The sequence below is a fragment of the Corvus brachyrhynchos genome, unplaced genomic scaffold, assembly GCF_000691975.1.
Source record: "Corvus brachyrhynchos isolate BGI_N302 unplaced genomic scaffold, ASM69197v1 scaffold22, whole genome shotgun sequence".
NCBI lineage: Eukaryota > Metazoa > Chordata > Aves > Passeriformes > Corvidae > Corvus > Corvus brachyrhynchos.
In genome coordinates, this window is record NW_008238355.1 from 7163922 (window position 1) to 7183314 (window position 19393).

At 37.2% G+C, this 19393-nt stretch overlaps 1 protein-coding gene across 8 annotated transcripts in view; it reads left to right on the forward strand.

Moving 5' to 3' along the window:
- Nucleotides 1–19393, forward strand: part of MCTP1 (multiple C2 and transmembrane domain containing 1) — a 235269-nt gene that overhangs the window by 73778 nt on the left and 142098 nt on the right. For 7 of the 8 annotated variants that reach the window (XM_008634576.2, XM_017735426.1, XM_017735430.1 and 4 more), the window contains exons 6-8: nt 1857–1895; nt 12818–12988; nt 14550–14680. In XM_008634576.2, coding sequence (XP_008632798.2) covers nt 1857–1895; nt 12818–12988; nt 14550–14680 — 341 coding nt within the window. The remainder of the gene's footprint in view (nt 1–1856; nt 1896–12817; nt 12989–14549; nt 14681–19393) is intronic. The other variant, XM_017735425.1, reaches the window with a different exon arrangement.

A 19393-nucleotide genomic window follows, 5' to 3' on the forward strand; every position in this document is an offset into this window, starting at 1 on the left:
AAAAGTTCCATGTAGATGATCCATCCTGACCTGCTGTATACTATATGTTTATTTTATTGGCTTCTAAGGATGGTTGTTACGGCTTCAGCCTATCCTGCTGTAGCTGCTAATGATGCCAATGCACTCAGCAAGGGTGGTCATACCTTTCTGTAGCTACTACTCAAACTGAACTCTTCAGAGTGGAAAGAATTATAGAGTGGTTTTGTTTGGAAGGGACCTTAAAGATCATCTAGTTCTAGCCTCTTCCACTAGGGCTCCATCCAATCTGGCCTGGAACACTTGCAGGAATGGGGCAGCCACAACTTCCCTGGGTGACAAATTCTAATGCCTCACCACTCTCATGGGGAAGAATTTCCTCCTAGTATCAAACCTAAACCTATATATAGTTAATTGAGCTGACAGGCCATATTCTCTTCTTGCTCACAGCCTCGTCTGAAGCCCAGTGAAGATGAGTTTGTACTCTGATCTATAACTATGTAGGATTCAGAAATGACAAGGAAGGGAGGAGCTCTTCTGTGTTGGACAGGACCCAGGAACTCAGATTTTCTTCAGGGCCTGCTGTGGGCCTCAAGCTGTTTAATCCTTATGTGCCTCTCATAGAAAAATGAGTCAAATGGCGTTCTCCAGCTTTATAAAACATGTAGTATCTCTGTATATTTTCCAAAGCTACAGTGCTACAATTATTATTAACTTACAGCAGAGCCCTTAGGATTTAATTGTCCATAGCAAGTTAAAGTTTCCTCAGCAGCTAGTTATTTTTTTTTTCACAAAAACTATGTCTATTTGAAAAATTTCTGGATATTTCAAAAATAAAACCTCTCCACATTTTCTCTCATTTTAATTTTTTCCCCAAAATATAATTTAATTTCTTAGCAAGGAAAATATTTTCATTTCAAAATTAATTTCTATTATCTGAAAAAGAATGTGTTTTTAAAATAGTTAAAAAAAAAAAAAATGTTTGTTTTTCAGCACAAAAGTTGCAATAGAAATTAATGGCCTTTGATTTATTCCTGCTCAGTGTCAATAACAGACTGCTAAATCTTGCTAAGATGTATAAACTAATTTCTTTGCATTTCCACAGAATTATTTTAAGCAAGAGTCGTGCTCACAGATAAACCTTCCACAGCCTACTTGACCAGAATGTCTCTTTTATTTAATGATTAAAAATCTGTCTTGGATACTTTGCCTTCCAGCATGTTGGAGGATGGTGTCTAGCAGTACCAAGGTTTTACAGATTATTTAGGTAATGGGACAGGCAACTGAGATTTGGTTTTATAAAAGAGTGAAGATACAACTTTCTTTTTCTATCTTGTGTATGTAATTATCAAACCAAAGAACTATTTTTACTGCTGTGAAATGAATGAGCAGTGATAACCTTAAGAATTTTGTAATAGATTCTGGTTGTCAGAGGAGTCTCATGCAGGTTTTCCCTTTTGTGGCTACACCTGTAAGTAAAACATTAGTATTCCAAAAGATTGGAGTCCTTTAATATTAAAAAAAGCCTACTTTTCAGTATCAGTCAGAATTACAATCACTATCAGTAATGGCATATTCATTTATTTTCATTTTTTAATCTAATTCTTTCTGTCTTTTCTGTCTTTTCTTTCTTACAAGTTTACATAATGCATTGTCTCCAGAAATGAGACACTCATACCACCCAGAAAATTATGTCTGTGTGAGGACAGGGCTTCTACTTGTCTGGATTTATTTCAGTCTTGTGTATCTGTTGCTGGAGTGTACATGTTGCAGCTTCAATTGTAGTGGTGGTTAGATGTGAATTGCCCTGTTTGAGACTGTTGGCCTCCTTTTCTGTGTTGCAGAGGAAAGGTCATTAAAATATTCTATTTTATTTTCAGACAATGCTAATGAGGAAGAGTTGGAAAAGATCAAGTAAGGTAACTTTGTAACTTTTAGCATGTGGTCTTCTAGCTTTTGGCGTTGTTTTTGTGTTTGGTTTTTTTTTAGAACAACTATGATATGTTGCCAAGCATGCCACATAGGACTGAAAACTTCTGGCACAGGATTTATTGTCCTTCAAAATGTGTTTTAATGACAGTGTTTTTTGTTTCATCAAATAAACATCATGGTACAGTTCAGTTTTTAATATAATCATAAAACCTTTCAACTTTGTTACAGCACTTTAACCTATCTTGAAGTCATCTAGTAACTTCTTGTAAGTGGCCAACATGTCCTGATTCCTTTTCTAAAACCTTTAGTTTTTCAAGCGTAAACAATTTGCTTTGTTAATGTGAACAAAGAATTCGTGAGTATCTTTCATTTTCCTATTACTTACTTCTCTTACTGATTAGAATTTTTGTGTGCGAAGTTTTCACAGGGAAGCTTCTTGAAGACAAATTTCCCCTATCACTGCTTGGTGCACAGGTCCTAGCAAGGCTTTACAAAGAGCATAGTGGTCTCGACTTCATAGAGCTCTTTAGAGCTCTTCAAGTTTTTCCCCTCTTAGGAGTTATGGAAGTGATAAAAAAGGAGCATTGTATGCTCTTTTCCATGAGGGAAAGACTGAGAGTTTGACTGTAGTGGAATACAACCAATTTTTACGGCTTTTTTTCTCTCTGTATTGTTAAAAAGAGTGTCTTTACTGCCTAAAGGAAGTGAATTTAAATTTTCTCAGAGACTTGGCTAGTGAGGTAGATATAAGTTACCATGTGAAGATGTTAAAATGAGAAAAAAAAAAGCTATGTGGGGTGATTCACTTATTTTATGTACTCTTCCAGAATATTGATACACAACTTTAAATAGGAGGTTATTAATAAACGTTGTTTATGGCGCTCACTTGACAAATATTTGCACTTTTTTAGACCTATTTATATTTTTAACCTTAAAAAATAGAAGAGAGCAGTGTTCATAATTCTTGGGTTATGGATGGGTTTTTCACACAGTATGCTTCTGGGATGCAGGACAGTACTCAATCTTTTTCCTTTGTGAAATTTAAGAAGCAACGATACTTGGTGAAGTGATGATATGTAGTAATTTGATTCCCATGTGGTTCATGGAACTTCCTGTAATATCTAAGATGCTCAAACTGAAGAGATAAGGAAGAGCTGTGAGAATGTTGGATGGTAGAACTGGTTTGCATCATGAACGTGATGTGTTAACTCTTGATGTGCTGACTGTATTGGGTAACAGTTTGTCCCTATTGCAAACTGACAAAACTGCAAGCTTCAATAATGCTGAGTGAAGGGCGCAGCATGAAGGTTGGGAAGTCGTTAAAGCTCACAGTGAGTTATTTATCCCTGTTCTGCTTTGTTACATTCACTTGATAATATTTCATTCAGTAGTTGGCATTTTTTCAAACTGAAATACCAGAATATTTTGCAAAAAGTGAATGTATAGTTTAAACATTGCATTTTTTCTATGGTTATCTTAGCTAAAGTAATAATTTAACCTAGAGGTATAATGCATGTACAATATCTTACATGCATTGCTGTGTTTATGATTTATATATAGAGGTATGTCAGTTAAAACACAGGAGATAATTTGCCTTGTGGGTCTGCTCCAGTATTCCAAATCTTTGATCTGCAGTCAGGAAAACAAATTAAAAAATCTTCTATTTACAAAGCGTTTGTTCAAAAGACTTGCTGTTCTCTGCGGTGCAGGGTAATCAGTATTAAATAAGACTCTTATTTCATTTGCAGATTGAAAAAAAGTGTCTAAAAATAGGTGTGTAACCTTATTAGGTAATAGTGCCCTTTGTGTGGTCGTTCTTCTTCAAGAAGTGTTTGTTTTATGCTTTTGAGAGCTGAGGAAAAAGCAGAATATTAGGATTTTTTAAAGATACCATTATAAAATTTCCTAAACCTGATTTTGTATCTCTCTAGAGACTTTATGTACACCTCTAATAAATGAATTTGTTTTTACATGGCACTGTTCTTCACTTTTAAAAGTTTGCCTTTGAAGCCTACCTTTTTTGTAACATAGCTTGAAATTAACATGTGGCAGTGCAGACCATTATGGCATTGCTTGTGTTCATGAACTGTGTGTCTAGCTCATGTTTTCCTATGTGACTACAACTATTTAAACTAAGCTATTTCAATGAGGGAAATACCATTTAGCCAAAGCATACTGAGAGAGAGCTCTGTCAGAAACATCCATTTCACAGAAAATTGTTTTCTTCTGAACAAGAGGCTACTATTAAATTGAGTTTGGACATGATCAGACCCCATGTTAAACTTCTTACATTAATGACCCATTAAGGAAACATCAGGAAAACTTTTAAAATGGTTTAATTGAAGGACAAACTAATTAAACAAGTGGTTTAGTGTTTTTAGCCAACATATTAAGGGAAAAATATATGTAAGATTTATCTCCTATGCTCTCTCAAGTAACATCATTCCAGTAAAATCTGTAGGAAAAGATAATGTCACTTTTTCTTCTCTTGTACCCTCTCTTCTCTCTTCTCTTCTGTTTCGTACCATCAATGGTAAGTTTAGAACTGATACCACTAGAAAGTACTAAAATATAATGATAGTCTTTGATTTATACTATTAATATGTGATGAACTGTTTCAGAGTGACATTGATCAGTTAGAACCAAATGCCCATTCTTACCAGAAATGAAGATAAATTAGTATGTTTTGCAACAGGTTGTGTATAAACTAAGATTAAAAATGCACTGTCATCCCAAAGTCATAGAATCATAGTGTGGTTTGGGTTGGAAGGGACCTTGAAGACCATCTAGTTCAACCCTGCTGCAGGGACACCTCTGATTAGACCAGATTGCTTAGAGCCCAAGCCAATATGGCCTTGAACATTTCCAGGGATGGGGCATCCACAGCTCTTCTGCACAACCCATTCCACTGCCTTACCACCATCACAGTCAAGAATTTCTTCCTAATACCCAGCCTCAAGCTACCTTCTGTCAGTTTGAAGCCATCCCCCTTTGTCCTGTCACTCCATCCCCTTGTCAAAAGTCTCTTCAGCTCTCTTTAGCCCCTGGAAAGGGCTCTATGGTCACTCCAGATGCTTCTCTTCTTCACACTGAACAACCTCAACTCTCACAGTCTGTCCTCAGAGGACAGGTACTGCAACCCTCTGAGCATCTCTGTGGCCTCCTCTGGACCTACTGCAATAGGTCTGTGTCCTTACATTGAGACTCTCAGAGCTGGATGCAGTACTTCAGCTGGGGTCACAGAAGAGTAGAATACAGTAGAGGAGGAAAATCACCTCCTTTGACCTGCTGGCCACACTTCTCTCGATGCAGCCCAGAAGGTGATCTGTGTCCTGGGCTGCAGCAAGATATGAGAAGGTCATGTTGAACTGCTTACCCACCAACACCCCCCAAGACCTTCTCCTCAGGGCTGCTTTCAATCTATTCTCTGCCCAGCCTGAATCTGTGCTTGCCTTAGCCGTGACCATTGTACCTTGCCTTGTTGAACTCTGTGAGATTTGCATGGGACTCCTCAGTCACAACTGAGAAGCTACTTCTGATTAGTTGCAATTGGGCAGTATTTACTGCCTAAAGCAAGTGAATTTAAGTGTTTTTACTTTGCATTTAGGTGACTGTATTTAATTCAGCTTTAGAAGCTTCTGCACATACTTTTAAACTGAAAAATAGGACTTACAAACAATTTAAACAGGAATGAATTGATAAATGAATGGCTTTCAGGTCCAAACTACTGACTGTTTTTAAAATTTCATTTAGAAGCTTTTCTAAAAGTGTGTGTGTTCTAGTTGCACAAACAAAGGTGCCAAAACCTATGGCTTTAATAACTGGTGATTTTATGTCCAACTCAAAATACTTAGTTTCTGTGGCTCCTGATTTGCATTTTCCTAATATCAAAAGCATTTTTTCTGTTTTAAAATTGAAACAAAATGCTTTTCCACTAGAATGAGATGCCTCTTGAGAAGACAAAATTGGTGTAGTGGTTTGGTCCAAAATATTCATTACTGTTTATCTGCTGTGAGATAAGAATTAGGAGAAATGCAAAGCAGACTTGAAAGACTATAAAGAAGTTTATTAACAGACCTAAAAGAAGAAAAAGAAATCATACCACACTTTCAGAACTCTTCGCCTCCCCCCACCTTCCTCCCTTCTCCCACTGACAATGTAAAAAGACAACCCTTGAGATGTTCAGTCTGTTTACCACTTCCATAATAACCTTGTTCAGTCCATTTAGAAAGAGAAGTCTTTTCTTGCTCGTGCTATGAAAACATTATCACAACGAGACAGCCGCCCACTTCCAAATATTGTTCAGTCCATTTAGGAAGAGGAGTCTCTCTGCCTGCGTGTGAGTCCTTTCCCCCGACTTGCAGCTTTCCCCGCAACTGCTTTCGAGGGTCCACTCTTGAAGTTTTTTGGGGTACAATTTTAAGGTTGAGCCGTTCAGAAACAAAAACAGAGGCCCTTCTCCTTCCCTGGGAGCAAAGGGTCTTCATCATCTTCATCGTTAGGACTATCTCTGGGAGCATCTCTAGGAACTGAGGTTTTCTCCTTTCCCATTTGGAGCAAAAGTCCTCATCTGGTTCATCTCTAGGGACTGAGGTTTTCTCCTTTCCCGTTTGGAGCAAAAGTCCTCATCTGGTTCATCTCTCCCTGTCCAAACTCCTCATGAAATTACAGCTGCGTCAGCATCTGCCTATCTCAGCGCAGGTGCTTTTGCTCACGAGTTGAACACTCCACCCCCCATATCTTCATGAAATTACAACAGGATACTCTGATATATCATAGCTTCACAACAGAATTTCAGCTTTAAGCATCTCCTCTCTCTCTTCCCTCAGGTTTTCAGCTCTTCACAGCAATAAAAAGGGTTAATCTCACCTCGGCCTGGCAGCTGTGTGGCTTATCGATGTTGGTCAGCTGTTGGTCACCTGACCTCTGCCGGACAGAGGTGCCGCTTTGCTGAAATCTTCAGCTGTAAGCACTCCTTTGCGGGAACGTCACTTCTGAGACTATGTTTTGCTAACCCATGACAATTGGAAATAGCAAATCAAGTTATAAATATTGAAAACACAAACATAAGTATAGAGTTGTATGATATTTCTTAATTGAAAGAATTTACAGCTGGTTCAATATTTCAATCTTTGAGCTAAAACTCTCTGGACTTTCAGAATACATGGTAGAATTATTGCATTTGAGTTTTTGTGAAGAATCTTTTAAGACTGAGAAAATACACTTGTTTTTGTAAGCCATGAGGTTCTAGATGTCAGTTTAGCAGCTGTAAATAGTGTTTGAAGGAAAGCTACTAAATAATGGAATAGAAGTAAAAAACAGTCAGAATAGATATGCCTGCTTGGTAGACATCTAATTATAAAAATTATGCAAATATTTGGTGAGGCTTAAATTTACATTAATTGTATGTGAGTGATAACAGCTGATCCAGCTAAGAACAAAAACAGCAGAGTAGCATTTTGTCATGGGGGTTTCATGCCTACATCCCCAAAAGCATGGGGAGTTTCCATCAAGTATTGGTTGCCACTGTCTTTTTGTGTATCATGGCCATGTCAGCTTTAGGACTGTGGTGACATTGGTTATTCCAGACAATAACAGGATCATCACGAGACCAGTTGACTTTCAGATATTGCAGCCACAGTTTCCAAGGGGAATTACTGGGAGAAAGAACGGAGACATTAGGACTATACTGGAACAGCCTCTCTGAAAACTTCTTCTGCGCACTGTTGTCCTGTATAAATGTTTTCGCCCTGTTCCAGAAAATTGAAGGCATTCTGAGTGCCACAGTCTGCATCATACTACACCTGAGTTGCATCCGGCAAGTGCACTTAAGTAGAAGGCCAAATTTTTCAATTTCAAACCCACAAAAATATGTGAAACACTGGAAAAGTATGACCTCTTATTACAAATATTGTAGTGTCATGACAGCATTGCTCTAAAGTGGCAGTATCGAGTTGTTAGCTCAAACTTCATAAACCAGATTTAACATGGCAGGTGAAACTCTCAGGGTGTAGGGCAGTGTGAATTTCTCAACCATAGAAACTTATATTAGCTTCACCTAGAATTAAAATAGCCTAAAATGTAAAATTTAGCTGATAAAAAGTTAAGGAAAGCATTCTTTCTTATTGCAGTAATTATCGGTAGCAGTGCATTTAGAAAACTTTCATAGTTACAATGAGCAAAAAATAAGAAGGAATCACCATGATCCCATTGAAGGCATTTTTGTAGCTCAGTGTCTGTATGTTGATGATTTCTACAAGGTGTCGTATTTTGTGTTGTTTCTAATACAGGAAAAGCATTGTAAATGCATATGACTGTCCCTTGATTTTTTCCATCATTTTTAACATGGAACTAGCAGCTGTATCTACTTACATTCTCAATCTTTATTTTACATTGTTTATCCAAGCTGTGTGAGCATCCTAGAAACTGGGGGAGAGGAATTCTGTTTACTTGAATTTACAGCAATAATTTGCAACACTGTGATTCACCTTGCTGTGTTTTTACATCTGTGCTTTGTTAAGTGATGGAGAGAAGTATTGTTCTTTTCTATATTTTTTCACTAATTTCTTGATTGATATTTTATTTTAAGCTTCCAAACCAAAGTTATTTTTTTGGATAGAGGTGCCTCTGCAGGACATATAGATTCATTATTGATCTGCTTTCTAAAAAGTTTAAGAAGTTTGTGGTAGGCTGTTCTATTTCTGTCTATTGTGTTCCAGGACTCAGAGGAGCAATGTGTCCTAGGGGGTGTGTATAAGGAGGAGATTTAATAAAAGCAGAGTCTGTTTGCACAAGCACATGCCTTTGCAGGGCATGAGGGCTGATCAATGAAGAAAAGAGGTCAGGCTGGGAGAGGACAATGTTTGGGGTTTCTCCAACTCTATATGGACTAAAGGACAGTTAGTTATCCAAAGATAAACAAAAATATGAAGGGATTTTCAGAAGTACCCACAAAGTGCATCTCTTCTTTTTACAAAAGTAACAATAGCTCATCAACAATGTGGTATTGATTATCCTGGTATCAATGCCCAGATTCTGACTAAGCCTGGTTGGTTTCCCATCCTGTAATGTTGTCCCGAAATACCTGAATGCATGCAGAATATTAAGTCATGTTTATTAGATCATCTTCCAGCTCTGACATTTGGCTAGCTCTATTAATCACATCTAGCAGAGGGTACAGTTCTGTCAGAAGATTCTTTCCTGTTGATGCCCCTGGTCCACCCCCTACATCACATTTAGACAGAATAGGTGGAACAGAAATAAAAGCTGTGTTTACCCCATAAGAAAATTCTGGGTTTGCATGCTGTTTGTTAAGCATTAAAGCAGTGTGTGGATATGAAAATACGTGGGTTTTTCTTTCACAGGCAGTTTGAGCATCCTTTGCCGTGAAGTCAAATTTAAATTTTCTTTTGGAAAAAGAGAGAGAGAGAAAACTTCACTTCATGCAGGCTGCAACTTTCCCACCACCCGTCTCTTTGGTGGGTTTAGAACATGTCAGGTGGGAGTCACCATGGCTGTATCCTGCACAAAAATGTGAATAATGTAAATAATAGTCCCACATTAATGACGGTTGTGGACTGAGATCTTGATCTTGCTTCTTTCCAGATTGTGGCATTATATACAAAGTTTGTAACTTCCCACCTGTTTACAGAGAAATTAAAAGCTGTGTTGTTTTTTCTTTTTTTTTTTTTTTTCTGTTTGTGGCACAAGAGTGAATCCAGGCTGCAATACTCGCTACATGCTTTTTGAGGGAAACAGGTTTCCTCAGAATGAGTCTTGAGAAAGATACATGCTCATTTATTTGTTTTATTCTCATGGTTTTCCTTCTGAATTTGTAACTCACTGTGGGCTGGGTTTTAGAGGTTTCTTAGATACCTAAAAATGTACCTGGAAACATGCCTGTCTCTCATGCACTCATAAGGGAAGAACTTTAAAATGTGAAATCAGTCTTACTTTCTCATTTTTTCGTCTATTAGCTTTTTGTCAAATTTGAGTTGAAATCTGAACATTCTTTTTTGTCTTTTTTCCTACAATAACCATTATATGAAAAAAGAGGTTATGTCAGTAAATTATCTGTAATTTCTGAGAGCAAGTGTGGCTTTGACTAGAAGAAAAGTGTGTTGGATTCCCTTCAGTTTTGCTTAGAAACAAGAAAAGTGCCAGCTGGAAGTTATTCTTGCTGGAGAAGGCCACATAGCCTATACCTTTCATGTCCAGGAAATTGCAACAGCTTTAGCTCCAGCGAGCTGTACCCTGACTCTTCCAGTACCTCTCCCGTTTGCTTTCCATGTTTTTCTGTGTTACCAGTAAAGACAGGAAAGAGCACTACTCTGGTCCACATTCCCTACCTAGAGGAAGAAACAGACAAAACAGATCAATACCTCTTCTTAGCAGCCAGCTGCTTTTCTTCCAGCGTGGCGAGACAAAGTCTCTGGAGCTTCACTGTCAGTCAACAAGCCACTGGGCTCAGCATAAAGCTGTGATTGTCACTAACTGCGAGATGTGGCTCTGTCCTGGGAGGGCTTCCTCTGGCAGCATGTGAATGCTTGTTCTCAGGCCTCCTGCATGACTCTTGTAAACTCCCTTCTGTCATCCTACACCCAGCTCTTGGTCATCTAGATCTCACCTTGCCACCTTGTATGGAAATTACCCCCACTGATGAAACTCCTGACTGGTCATAAAAAATGACCTTGCTTTATAAGGGGGCAGATGCTCTACTGCAGCAAATTATTGTAAGAGCTGCTGAAAATATGGAATTTAGATCAAGTATACTCTCTAAATTTTTCACTGTCTCACTGGTAATGAAGTAGAGAGCTGTGCAGTTGTGCTTAAGATTTACTTCAAAAGAGCTGTAAATGCAAACTCAAGCTTATTTTCCATGGTAGTATCCTGGAAGTCATATGGATTCCCATTCAGCTCTTAAAACACTCCCAAGAACTGTATATTCTTTGAAAAGAAGTCTCAACCACTGCTTATATCCCAGTATAAAATATCTTCCTAAGCATGTCCGGTCTTTTCTTCTTTCTGTATCTCTCGTCACCATGTGTTCAGGGCATAGTCAATGTTGGTTATTTATTATCCAGTCTTTCTTTTGCTCTAAGCCTTCTAAGAAAGTGGAACAAGAAGAAGAAATCTACCACTTCTTTACAAGTCAAGTCCTTGGCAATGTTGACAGTATGCCCTCAACAAGAGGTGTATTTGTGCTGAAGAAAAGCTTGAAGTTTATATAATGCTCCCAGGTTGTAAATTAAATATCTTCTGTCTACTGATTTTCCCAATTCTGCCCTAATTTTTGTAGCGTGTCTGCTTTCTGATGTCCCACTGGTGCTTCATGTTGCAGGTTAAGTTAAAGATTATTCCACACACAATTCCTTGTTTGCCTTTGTAGAAACAATAAGTTTGTGAGAAGTTTCTCTGCAGTCAAGTCCTTCTCTTAAGGAAGACAAACCTTTAATAAATATAGTGAAATATTTTGGGAATCACCATACTACTTGGAATGACTAACCATTAGAAAACACAAATGCATGCCAATAAAATACCTGAAATACTGCAAAGAGTATGTTAATCAGATTTGCTCCAAGCCCAGTGGCCACAGTTCTCACGTCTTTTCTCTCTGGAGGCTGGGTGAGTGTGATTATAATCCAGTCTAATTTCTGTCATTGCCTCTGGGTAATAAAGTAAAACTCTTGTCCTGGGCAGCTGCATAGCTGTACCCATCCAGCTGTATTTACCCTCTAAAAGACTCAAACCAAATCTGCACTGAAATCCTCTTACAGAGATACTGGAGGTCTGTGAGGGATGAAACCAGGCATGCAAGACCTGCATGTATAGAGGGCTGATGAGCCCACAAAGCCTTTGTTGCTCGAACTACAATGTATAATAAAGAAAATGCATATATTTGATACTGTTACAGCAGAGTATGCATGCAGACATGTTTATTTTAATTCCTAGAGAAAATAATTCGCAAGTTTGAATATTGTTTAGCTATCTACTATTCTGATTATAGATAAGGTAGCCTTGAATGAATAAGTTTCAGAATAGAAGGGAGAGCCTTTACCAACGTTGCTTCTCAGATGCACTGAAGATACATTTGCCTTCCTCAGGAGTGCAAAGGTGATTCCCCAGTTCTGGTACCTTGTACCCACTGTAGCTCAGAGCAAACTGGAAATGATCTTAAGTTACTCAAGTTTGTTCCCTCCTGCTCTCAAACCCCCAGTAGGGTTCATTGACAAAAGCTATAGCTGCCTGGTTGGTGTGTGTGAATCTTATTTTAACCCCCAAAATCAATGTCTGAGGTTTCACAAGTTTCTGCACAGTTCTGAACAGAGGTTCTGTTGTTTTTAAACTCTTGAACATGTGCTAGTACTTAATTCATGTTTCTGAGAATACCACATCATTCAGAGGCAGAGATAGAGGAGTTTATTGAATTATTTTTCCTTGATCCATGTTTCTCATGGTGGGTTTATATTATGTTATTCTAAGGGAAGTTTCATATTCTCACTGGGGTTTTATGTTTATAAACATAGAGTTTGTTCAAGTTCATTCAATCATATGATTGAATGATACTAACAGAAGAGACTTTCTAACATTTATTTTTATTCTATCAGCAGAGGGAGAAGTGAAGCAGAAAAAACATCCTTTTTTTTAATGAACTTTTCCTTGAGCAGCATTTGTTCTATTTGCTTCTGCAAAAGCAGCATATGACATTACCAACATAATTGTCACTATTTTATTACTCTCCAAGTAATTTTTTGCAATATAGTTTACGTACATACTGTCAAATAGCTTCAAATGGCTTAAGGTGGTTGTTTTACATTCATAGTTACATGAAAGAGAACACGAGAACATTAAAAAGCAGGGGAAAGTTTTGGAATTGTATTAACTAATTCTATGGTTTTTTTCCATAAAGTTTCAGACCCAGAGCTTACGTCTCTCAGACCTGCACAGAAAGTCTCAGTTGTGGAGGGGGATAGTTAGTGTTACCTTAATAGAAGGTCGTGAACTTAAGGCGATGGATGCAAATGGGCTCAGTGATCCTTACGTGAAGTTTCGTTTGGGGCATCAGAAGTACAAGAGCAAGGTAATTTTAGCTGTGACCAAAAATTTTTTTTAAATGCTTCGTTCCTGTTTGGTATTTTTGTATGACTTTCAGTAGTGATGGAGATTTATTGTTGTAATAATTACCTGTCAGAGCACCTACAGGTCTATTTAGATGTTTCTTTTTGTTTCATTATAAACAAAAGTAGTACTACATGGGAAAAAATGTAGCACTGAAAAAAAGTGGGTTTGAAGAGGGACACACCTAATATTCCATACTGACTATGTTGGATTTATTTACTGTTAGGGGTCATTCATGGCAGGAAAGAGATGCAGATTGATTCTGACAAGTTCTTCCTGGCTTGATGCTAGGTGCCTCTTGGACCATTTACATTGTCTTATCCTCAAACCACATCATGCTTATAATCTGACTTTCCTCTTTCTGTCCTTAACAACGAGTTTCATTAAAGTTTTCTTTGTGTTTGAGCTTCACAGGTAAGAGAGGATTGATCTAGGAGATAAATATTGTGAAGAGTTGCTTGGCTTTGTTGCTATTACTTTTTCTTTCTCCTGGTCCCTACTGTTTTGAAAATTGCTGTTTAGAGAAGGTGCTGGGACTGCCGATGGTGCACATGACCTTCCTGTCTTGATGGCCATGACAGTCACTGTGGTTTTTGCAGCCAGATGAAGGGTAAATTGAGGAAAAGGGCAGGAATACTTACTTGTCATATTTGCAGAGCTCTGAGCCTGCATTAGGGCCTCTTAATCTGAAGTTAGAAGAAAGCAAATTTCATGCTGTTGTGAATTAAAAATTTTCATAATCCTCTTTGAATTTTCCTTTTTTTTCAAGCCAGTAGAACTGGTGGTTGTGGGAAGTAGTATTAGCTAAATAGGGAAGATATTAGGGGTTTTCTGTTCTTGTTCAGGAGTGGTATGACTACTGTGAACACTGCTTTTGCATTATGGTAGAAAATTTTGAAAGCTTTCTGTTCTTCACAGTGTGGTCAGAAATATATGGACTGAAATCTATTGAAGCAAAAAGTAACTGGACTGAAAATGATTAAGAAAGCTAGTTTCATCAGAGTTTCAAAGGAAAGGAAGTAAAATACACTTTTGGAAGTGAACTTATTTTATTCCATATAAAGTAAACCATAGTATCATGTTTATCCCAATATTATTGCATCTGGGAAAAAAGGACATGATACAATCGTTTGTTCAAGTACTTACAGTCACCATCTATGTGTCATTGCAGGTGGTTTGTTTACCTTTGGGCTCAGAAACGTAACTTTATAGCTAACTGTAACTTCACAGAGGACATAATTTTTCTACTGAGAAATGGCTCCATTCCCAGGGCAAATCCTTTGTTCAGGAGGCTTTTGAAGGTGAGAGGTTGCAGGATTTTGGAGATTGCTGTTGCATCAGAGAGGCATGAGAGAACTGGCTAGTAGTCTTTCCTAATTATAATTTTTTAATTCTCACTGCTCGAGATACTGATACTGCAGACAGGAAAAGCTTCCTGAACAGATTCTAATGATCAAATTTACAATTTAAGAAAGTGTATGCTTGCACGATGTAATATGACTTTCTTTTTGTTTTCCTTTCAGATTGTTCCAAAAACTTTGAATCCTCAGTGGAGGGAGCAGTTTGACTTTCATCTCTATGAAGAACGAGGTGGAATTATTGATATTACCGTCTGGGACAAAGACGTTGGCAAAAGGGATGATTTCATTGGCAGGTTTGTGCAATTTTATCCTTCTTGGTCCATGGGGAAGAGAGAGGTCCGTGAGAGAGGATGATTAAAATGAGCCTTGCCATTGAAACTGTTTCTTATGACCATATGTTTTTGGTTTCTCGTTTGGTTTTTTTTTTTTTAAGTTCAGTGAGGATTTCTGCAATGTTCCAGCATAGTTTGCTGCGTTGATGTAATTCTTTACATTGATGATGTAATGTAATTTTAATTGACCAGTAGGTGGCAGCTTTTACCAATTGATAGACTGAGGTTTTTCAAAAATAAAAATCCTGTTTAGAGCAGTTACCAAGGTGCAGGAGGTTCTATACAGCAACATCCACCTTGGAGGAGAAACAACTGTTTTGACTTGATGTGTAAGACCAAATTAATGTACCAGTCTTTTTAGTGAATGAAAATAGAGTTGAAGGACTACTCACATATTTTGAGACAAAGAATCATTCACCTAATTCATATTCAGGAAAAGTGAATCTGTCTGGGAGTTCAAGAAATAGCTTATATTTGTATGGCTATGCTCCATTTTACAGAATAAGAGGTATCATTAATTGTTAGCTAATAGGGAAAAAAACTGTCTTGTGCTTATAGCTACTACAAAGTAGGTGCTATTTGGAAAGCTCAGATATTTGTTTACTTCATAGTTTCCTTGATATCCATGCAGTCATAATAATAGCATTAATAATTAATAATTATTAATCCTATATATTTTGATTGTTTTTATTGGACGTGCTTTCACTAGGACATTGATACTATTAACTAGCAAAATCAATTTTTTTCTGTTAGGTAAAATCAGGAATGGAAATCCCACAGACCAAGCCATGTACTTTTGTTGTCAATGTGGCAATGTATCTACTGACCTTTTCCTCCCTCTCGGTCCATTTTGGATAATGGCTTTCTTTATCAAATTAGATCTGTTTAATAATATTCTGTGTTTATTTCCTACTGTAAATTGTTCGAACTCAGATTATATACAGAGTCTGTAGCAAGCAAACAGCTTTAAAATTGACAAAAACAATTTTCAAAAGCATGCACATTAGGACTTTGTTTTATATGATGAAACCAAATGGATGGAGTGATTATTTGAAGTTTAAATTTTATTTCTTCCCTTGTTTTATTTCAGTTGGCATACATGATAACAATAAATATTCTTCTGAAGTTATGTACTAATTTAGTCCTGTGTCAACGTGTTTTATACCTTGGGAAGTTATTCTAGTTTTCTTCTTAATTTTAACCTTCTTTTGAAAAGCTGGTGAGATTCGAAGTTTTCATGAGTGATTTTTCAGAGCATCATCATCCAAGCACCACTTGCTGAAATCTTGCTGCTCTTGATTTTTGTGACCCCTCTGTCAGTGTACACATAATCCCTCTTCAGTCTGTCCTTGCAGACACTCTCTCATTTCACCTTCTGTTGGTACCTTATCTCTGGTAATGCAACCTGCAGAAAAATTCTTCTCCATGGAGATTTCCATGAAAAACTGTCATTTGTCGAGCTCATTCTGAATACGAAAATAGGTCTTAATATTCCCCCTCCCTGATACTCTTTTCCAGTCACTGCAGATAAAAATCACCCACCTGACAGCTCCACTTAATGCTGACCTCTCTTCCCCAGTTTCTCCTTTCAAGGCTGTCCCTAAAAGCTGGAAATGCTTTGGTGCACACACTACAGACTTGTTCTGTGTGTGTGTTATGGTAAGCGTATATTAATTTTTAAAAGCACGACTGAGTCGTGCTCCATGACTAAGGCTCTATGGCTTTCAAGATACACATAATAAGTTGGATATTATGATTCAGGTTCTAGGAGAAGTGATAATGAGGCTGTGGGAGGGAAACAAAAGACTTCCTGGTAGCATTCTACCATTGCTCAAGAATGGAGGGTAATCCATTTCATCTTGCTGTGATCTTTCTGCTTGCTTGAATAATGTGCAAGCAGCAGCCATAATACTATATAGGAATATTTATATTAAATGCAAATGAAAACAACTGTTTGTTGAAGATGTCCTGCCTGGCCAAAATACAGCTAGGGAGAAGGCACACTAGATTGAAGAACTGGCCAAACTTAGAAAAGGTTTCCCAGGTAGAAGGTAGAAGGGAAAAGTTCCAGGATCTTCCTGGAAAATAGCACAGAAAACCTGTGTTTTTTTCTGTGCTGAGCTCAGTTACTTGCAAATTCTATTCCAAACCAGAATGCTGTAAACTCTCCTGGAATGATACCATGTCTCAGCTGCACTTTTGTGAAATAAAAGAAGTGGGAAATCAGAGATGTAGGCTTCTGTGGGCCTTGTGTATATCATTATACTTGTAAGGACTTGGGCTTGCAATCCATTTCTGAGGGGAGGAAAATGCAGGAAAGATGTTTGAGAAGGCTGAGGACATGGAAGTGAGATTCTGGTTTTGGAGTGGCGAAGATGGAAGTGGAAGGGGTAGCTTGTAAGGTCCCCCTGTAAGAGGGACAAAGATCTTCCTTATGGGAGGGAGGAAGGTGTTAGGAGGGTGAGTGACAGCATGGCATCCTAGTTCAGAAAAGCAAAAGGAGACGTCTGTCACAGAAGTAGCATAAAGCTCTGTCTTCATCTTGATGCCCAGGCATGTTCAGTATGGCAGTGTCTGAAATGAAATGCTGACTGGTTGATTTCCATTCTTAACTTGGAGCATTTTGTGTTTATACATTTGAATTTCAATTGTGTGCATTCTCCATGAAAGTTTAAAGGTTGTAGTACCTTGTGAACTTCCATCTTAGAGTATTCTAAAAAAACCCAAACCCTAGAACCCATTCAGTGTTTATTTCAGTATTTCAAAAGCCTGGGAAAAGACCTCATACAAGAGCTTTAAGGAAAATATATTTCCAATCATGTGCTGATTTGTATGAGAAAACACTGTTCTTGACCAGAACTGAGATGCATTTTACAGGAGATAAATTCTGCCATCCTTCTGAATATAGTTTTTTTTAAAAAAACAATCAACATTCCAGGACCAAAAATATGAGGTCTTGAAGTTCTTTTTATGGAAAGCACCAGGAGCTAAAGCCACATGGGCCGCCTTCTTGCATTTAAGGACATATATAGACTTGCATAAGTGACATTAGTCATTGCTTCATGTGATAAGTAGAAATATATATGTATGTATATATATTTTTCAGTGTGAGTATATTTAACATTCACATGTTTTTGCTGTGAGAAAATAATTTATGTTCTATATTGACTCAATATGCTCCTGTGATTAAAAACGTACTGCAGTAAGTTCATGTTGGTAATACTAAGATTTAAATGAAGGTGATTTTAATCGTCATGTAATTATTTAGCTTTCTTATCATTTATGTTTTTGAAGGCAATTCTGACTGTCACCTTTACGATAATCAGTTAATAAATCCTCATGACTGTTACACCTTTATGCATAGCACTAATCTGAACAAATGGGCTGCTGACAGCTGCAATAAATTGCCAAGAATGAGTGCTGTCAGAGAACAAGTTGTTTCTGTGAACATAGAGAATAAGTAAATCCCATGTCATGCAATTTTATTCAGCTGAAGTTATTTGCAATCCAGTGTAGAGGGATTTATAGCATTATTAATTGGTATGAAAAATGCACATTTATCTTTAAAATGACATTGAATTTTGCTTTTATTTTGTGCCAGGAAATTACTGCTGACTTCATCTATATCTATTTTCATAAGTATTTATAGATGCTATTGTCTTTTTTCCCATCTGATGCAAAATAAGAAAAAGGCCTTGTGTGTAGCGAATTCATTGAGGCTGTGTATTAATTTTATCTGTAGCAAAGTGAAATTTCCCATGATCTCTCTAAATACTGACACAAAAATTCACGTTGGTCTTGTGAACATCCATAAAATGGATTTTATGAAATACAAAAGTTAAAATATTGAAAATTAGGTATTTAGGTTTATAATACCTAGTCTGCTATGCCTTGTCTGTTTAGTTTTTTCGTGGTAATGCAATCATAGAGTGGCTTTTGGGTGTACATAAATACAAATGATATGCAACTATGATTCTATGATTAATCTGAAAGCATGGGAATATGCTATCAAAGTTCTAAATAATAGTTGGATTTTATTTTAAAAATACAAAATTATAAAGTATTTATGGTTTGGGGTTTTTTTTCCCCACACTGACATTTATGTAATTTTGCTATGGGAGACTGAGCATTATCACAGAGAACTGAGTGATGCTATGAAGTTGTATATGAGTACTCCAACATGCATCTGAATTTGGGTGAAGGACACTAAATATGCTATGGCAAGTGTTTCTTCCCAGATCTTTTTCTAGAGATATTGTGGAGACTGTGATTTATGTTAAAATACTGGCAATTTTCTGTTGCCCGAGAAGAAGGTTTTGAACAGTATTTGTGAAGTTCATGTTAATGTTAAAATTGACAAGTCTTGAAGTTTCCTCAATTTTGCAAAACTCTGTAAACAAGATGGTTTCCTCTGGAAATCTAAATAGTACATTATTATTCTGGGCTTTCAAAAATGTTTTTTGCGTCGCAGTTTGAAAATTTCTGCATGTTGAAGTAACTTTGGGAAGATATATTATGTTAAAAATGTAAACATAATATTATAATTTGACTTGAACTGTGTGCACATGTGAATTACACAGCAATTCTGTGCAAACACAGAAGAGCACACAACCAATAGTCTGTCTTTATAATCCTGTGTTGATTATACACGATGACTAAAGTTAAATTAATTGC